Source organism: Bidens hawaiensis, unplaced genomic scaffold (assembly GCF_021521415.1).
Source record: "Bidens hawaiensis isolate Kalapana, Puna unplaced genomic scaffold, B.hawaiensis_p1.1 tig00006845_1, whole genome shotgun sequence".
In the NCBI taxonomy this organism is placed as follows: domain Eukaryota; kingdom Viridiplantae; phylum Streptophyta; class Magnoliopsida; order Asterales; family Asteraceae; genus Bidens; species Bidens hawaiensis.
This window is the reverse complement of record NW_027491467.1, coordinates 693,851-699,326: the sequence shown is the minus strand read 5'-3', so window position 1 is coordinate 699,326 and position 5,476 is coordinate 693,851. Positions and strand designations below refer to the sequence as shown.

General features: G+C 32.6%; 1 protein-coding gene across 1 annotated transcript; it reads left to right on the top strand.

Moving 5' to 3' along the window:
* Nucleotides 1-1,516: 1,516 nt before the first annotated feature.
* Nucleotides 1,517-4,793, top strand: LOC143633657 (uncharacterized). Its single transcript, XM_077101912.1, has 6 exons — nt 1,517-1,904; nt 2,051-2,112; nt 2,246-2,335; nt 2,403-2,522; nt 2,627-3,595; nt 4,518-4,793. The coding sequence occupies exons 1-6, from the start codon at nt 1,517-1,519 to the stop codon at nt 4,791-4,793; spliced, it is 1,905 nt and encodes a 634-aa protein (XP_076958027.1).
* Nucleotides 4,794-5,476: the final 683 nt, after the last annotated feature.

Genomic DNA, 5,476 nt, shown 5'->3' with positions numbered 1-5,476 from the left:
ATTATAGTTAACTCCAGGTCCGGTGGTCTTCAACGAATTAGTGAACTTCATCCTTCTTATACACCTTTACAATTTCCTTTTCTTTATCCTTTTGGTGAGGATGGTTATAAAGTAGACATTCCTCACAGGAATGTCGCTCCTTCGTCTACGGCTGCCCGTAAAAAGTGCACGATGCGAGAGTTCTTTGCATATAGGTTACAAGATAGGCCGAACCAATTCTCACTACCCTTAAATGGACGAAGGCTTTTTCAGCAGCTTTTGGTTGACAAATATACCATGGTTGAGAGTCAAAGGTTGCATTTTATAGGTGGAAAACAGAGTGAACTTAGATCTGACACCTATGAAAGCCTTCGAAACCTTAAGACGGCAGGAAATTCAGATGTTTCAACATCTGGGCAGCGTGTAATTCTTCCGTCATCTTTTACTGGTGGAAGTAGATATATGATGCAAAATTACTTGGACGCTATGTGTCTTTGTAGATGGTACGGTTATCCAGATTTTTTCTTAACCATTACGTGCAATCCATGTTGGCCAGAAGTAAAACGTTTTTTAAAGGATACCAATTTAAATTCTGAAGACAGGCCAGATATACTATGTCGGATTTTCAAAATGAAGCTTGATTCAATGATTAAGTTGTTGAAGGATAAGGCTTTGTTTGAAAAAATTAAAGCAGGTTCGGTTTCCTATTTTTTTATATTTTGTTTACTGTTTGTTAAAGATATTTATTTTATTTAATTTTTGCTAATTTATTTGTTTGATTCCAAATGCAGCCGTTTACACAATTGAGTTTCAGAAACGTGGTCTGCCTCATGCCCATATTTGCCTATTCATTGCTCTAGAGAATAAAATTCACAGTCCGTCACATATAGATAATTTTATTTCAAGTGAAATTCATGGCAAGGTCACTGAACCAGACCTATACCAACTTGTGTCAGATCATATGCTTCATGGTCCTTGTGGTGAGGCTAATCCGAGCTGTAGCTGCATGATTGATAGAGAATGTTCAAAAAATTTCCCAAAATGATTTCAAAATGAGACAAGTATAGATTCCAACGGTTTTCCGCTTTATAAAAGAAGAGACAATGGGCGTTACGTCGTTAAGAAAGGTATAAATCTAGATAATAGAAGTGTTGCGCCTTACAAAAAAATTCTTTTACGAAAGTATCACGCCCATATAAATGTCGAGTGGTGCAATCAAGAAGGATCAATCAAGTATTTGTTTAAATATATAAATAAGGGTCCAGATTGAGCTACAATTTCCCTTGTCCAAACTAACACCGCCGACAATGCAGATCCCAAAGTAGATGAGATTAAAGCTTTTTACGATTGTAGATATCTTTCTGCATGTGAGGCTTCTTGGAGAATATTTGCTTTTGATGTTCATTACAGGGTCCCGGCTGTTAAGAGACTTCCTTTTCATTTACCTGGTCAACAACAAGTAATTTATGGTCCTGAGGACGATATTGAAGACGTTCTTACCTAGACTTCCAATTCAGTTTCAATGTTTACTGGTTAGATGGAAGCAAATAGAAACTATGAGCATGCAAGGAAGTTATCCTATGCTGAGTTTCCAACACAGTTTGTATGGAAAAAAACATCACCACCGAAATGGGTAGAAAGGCAAAGTGGATTTGCTATTGGTAGAATTCATGCCGTTCCTGCATCATTTGACGAGGCCTACTACTTAAGAATTCTTTTAAACAAGGTTAAAGGACCGAAATGTTTTGAAGATATTCGAACAGTAGATGGTTTTGTTTGTGATTCTTTTAGAGATGCATGTTATAGAAGAGGGCTTTTAGATGATGATAAGGAGTACATAGAAGCAATTGAGGAAGCAAGCCATACCGCAAACGGATATTATCTAAGAAATTTGTTTGCAACAATGCTTATAACATCCTCCTTACGTTTGGGATAATACATGGCATTTCTTAGTTGACGGGATTCTTTATCATAAACAAAAGAAACTCAAGATTCCAGGTTAGTTTTGTTATATGTGTGAACTTCTGTTTTTGTAGTTTACTTTAATGTAGATTTATTATTTATTTTTCAGGTTTGTCTCTTAGTGACGAGCAACTGAAGAACTTGGCATTACTTGAAATTGAAGCGTTTTTGGTATCAAACAATTCATCTCTACGTAGGTTTTCACACATGCCGTTTCCAGATCAGGAATCTGTGTCTACGCCAATGTTCCTCTTATGATGGAAGAATTATCTTATGATAAGGATCTTTGTAAAATGATTTTAAGCTTTTGTACACATCTTTAGCCGATGAACAAAAAAGCGTTTACAACGAAATATTCAACTCCTTAAAACGTAAAAAGGTGGTGTTTTTTCGTGTATGGTTACGGCGGTACAGGCAAGACATACTTATGAAAAACTTTATCTGCCTCAATTCGGTCTAAGGGAGAAATTGTTCTTAATGTTGCTTCAAGTGGAATAGCATCTTTATTATTAGAAGGCGGTAGAACGGCTCATTCAAGATTCCTTATTCCAATCAATCTGACCGAGGACTCCCAATGTCAGGTAGGTATTATAAATTTCATTCATTAGTGATAATTTCACATTTAAATTAATGTGTTTTTTTATTATATTATTGAATATAATGTTTACGTATTCATCGTTTTCAGGTTAAGGGAAATACTGATGTTTCCGACTTATTGAAGAAAACATCATTAATTATTTGGGATGAAGCTCCCATGATTCATAAACATGCATTTGAAGCGTTGGACAGAACCCTAAAAGATGTTATGAACGTTGATTTGGCCAACAATTCTGAGTCATTGTTTGGAGGTAAGGTAGTTGTTCTTGGTGGTGATTTCAGACAGATTTTACCTGTTGTACAGAATGGAACAAGAAACGATTGTGTGAACGCCACAATTAGTTCTTCTTACATATGGTCAAAGTGTAAGGTTTTGAAACTAACTAAGAACATGAGGTTAACTGTTGGTTCTCAAATGTCAAATACTTTAGAGATTAAACAATTCGCTGATTGGTTGTTGGATATTGGTCAAGGTAATCTTGGTGGTCCTAATGACGGTGAAGCAACTATATCAATTCCAGATGATCTTCTAATAAAAGATTCCCTTGATCCTATGTCTGATTTAATAGACTTTGTTTATCCTTCTATGTTAGAAAGGTTTAATGATCTTACTTACTTTCAAGAACGGGCGTTGCTTGCTCCCTTTAATGATGTGGTTCAAGAGATTAATGATCGTATTTTAGCGTATTTTCGTGGTCAAGAAATGGAGTACTTAAGTTCATATAGCATCGACGAGGTTGAAAGTGTATCTGAGGATTTTGATCCCACGTTGTACTCTCCTGATTTTCTTAGTGGTATAAAGATGTCTGGAATGCCAAACCATCGTTTGTTACTTAAGGTTGGAGTTCCTGTTATGCTACTACGAAATATTAATCAGAAAAAAGGGTTGTGCAATGGAACTCGACTACAAGTTGTTAGTTTGGGTAAACGCGTCATTGAAGCTAAGGTTGTTTTCGGTACTAATATTGGATTTCGTACTTTAATTAGCAGAATAAGTCTTACACCGTCTGATAAGAAGCTTCCATTCAAGTTAAAGAGGAGACAGTTTCCTATATCGGTTTGTTTTGCAATGACTATAAATAAAAGTCAAGGACAATCTTTAACGCATGTCGGATTATATTTAAAAGACCCGGTTTTTACACATGGCCAGCTTTATGTTGCTTTGTCTAGAGTGAAGACTCGCGAAGGTATTAAGATTGTTTTATTAGATAAGGAATCCAAATTGATTAGTGAAACCAAAAATGTTGTGTATAAGGAAATATTTGGAAACCTAGCATGAATTTTTTTACAATACTTTTCTTTAAGTTTGTATGTTTTTAATTATATTTAAGGTTTTTTAATAAAAGGATTGTATAATTTTATTTTGTCTAACTATAATTAGTTGTTTGTATGTTGAATTTCCGTTCATTAGTTTAGTTTAGTTTTTTATGTTTCTTGTAGTATATCTTTTATGTTTTTGAAATTTAATTTTATAGACTTTTAATTTTAGCCAAATATTATATCTATATCCGAAATATATTTTATTTACATTTATATCTTATCAATATAATATATTAAAAAAATAGGATAATGGGTTAAATGTTCATAAATAGTTTAATAAATATAGGGTTAATCATGAGTTTTATTGAATCAATAAACCGTCATTTTTAATAATAAAAAAAACTCTTTGGAAGATAAACACAATCATCATAACTTCTACAAAATCAATCTCTTCCATCATCTTCAACAATGGCGACAATTATTTCCTGGAAATTTTCATCTGAATCAAATAATTATCAGTTTATCCTTAGCGATCTTTCTACAAACCTTAAGCCTTCTATCGAATCGGTTATGTCGTTTAACATTCTGTTTAAGTAGCAAATAATAGGATTCGGAAATCGCAAACAAGTTATAACCGAGGAAGAGAGAGCACTGTTGAATGTTATAAATGAAGATATTATACAACATGAACAACAACTACTTCCTTTGGTCAATGTCAGGGAGTGGTTTTTTATCCGTTGCAAAATAATGTTGTTATTAAATATGTCAATGGTCAACAAAAGAGTTTTAATCCTAAGTCCATATTGCAATCCAATGATCTTGACCTTTTAAGTGATTTGGGTTTCTTGAAGCTTTCGAACGGTTTTAAAGCAAAAGTGCATTTAGAGTTGGAGCTTGAGGTGGCTGAGAAGGTTAAATGGCTGTTGGATTGTCAAAATTATGAATCCGATTTTGATGATATTCAAAGCTATTTTGGTTCTGATTCTGAAGTTTAAGGTAAATCATATGAAATATGTTAGTTATATTTTTGATAAATATAAATATTGACTAAATTGTTAACTTTGTTTTCTTCCTTTATGTTAGTAGTTTACTTCATATACACAGTCTTCTAAAAAAGTGGGATACACATTTATAATTGTTTGTTTTTGTTTTGTCGGATTGTTATTACACTTTGCTTTTTTGGTAGATTGTGCTTGAAGGTCATTGTTGGTAAATTTTTACTCAATATGTTTATATCTTCTTTTAGAATATATTTTTGATGTTTATATTTCGTTTTTGTTAGTATTAAGATTCTATTAACCGGATTAGAAATTTAATTTTTTGGTATTAGTGGTTTCATACTTTAAATATACTTTGATTTGTGATTAATAATTTGATTCATTTATTTTGTTTATGGTTATAAAGTTATGTTGTGTTTTTTTATTTTTGATATGTTTGTTTGTAAAAGGTTATGATTGGAAAACAATTTCTAATTGTTACATTTACTCATCTTCTTTTTACTTTAACATAAGTAGCTAAATATATAACTATCACACATTCATTATAATATACATTAAATTTTTGGTTTAATATTTAATTGAGGTTTCATGTTTTGCTTATATTTTTAAGATAGTTAAGGCGGATGCTTTTCTTTTAGGACGGAAATTTTCAACCTCATCCCGGTGAAGTCATTTTACTA

Coding starts and splice junctions, on each gene's coding strand:
- LOC143633657 (XM_077101912.1), top strand. CDS start 1,517: ATGGAAGCAAATAGAAACTATGAGCATGCAAGGAAGTTATCCTATGCT. Junction 2,336..2,402: donor AAAAGGTGGTGTTTTTTCGT/GTATGGTTACGG, acceptor ATTCGGTCTAAG/GGAGAAATTGTTCTTAATGT. Junction 3,596..4,517: donor GGAGACAGTTTCCTATATCG/GTTTGTTTTGCA, acceptor GGTCAATGTCAG/GGAGTGGTTTTTTATCCGTT.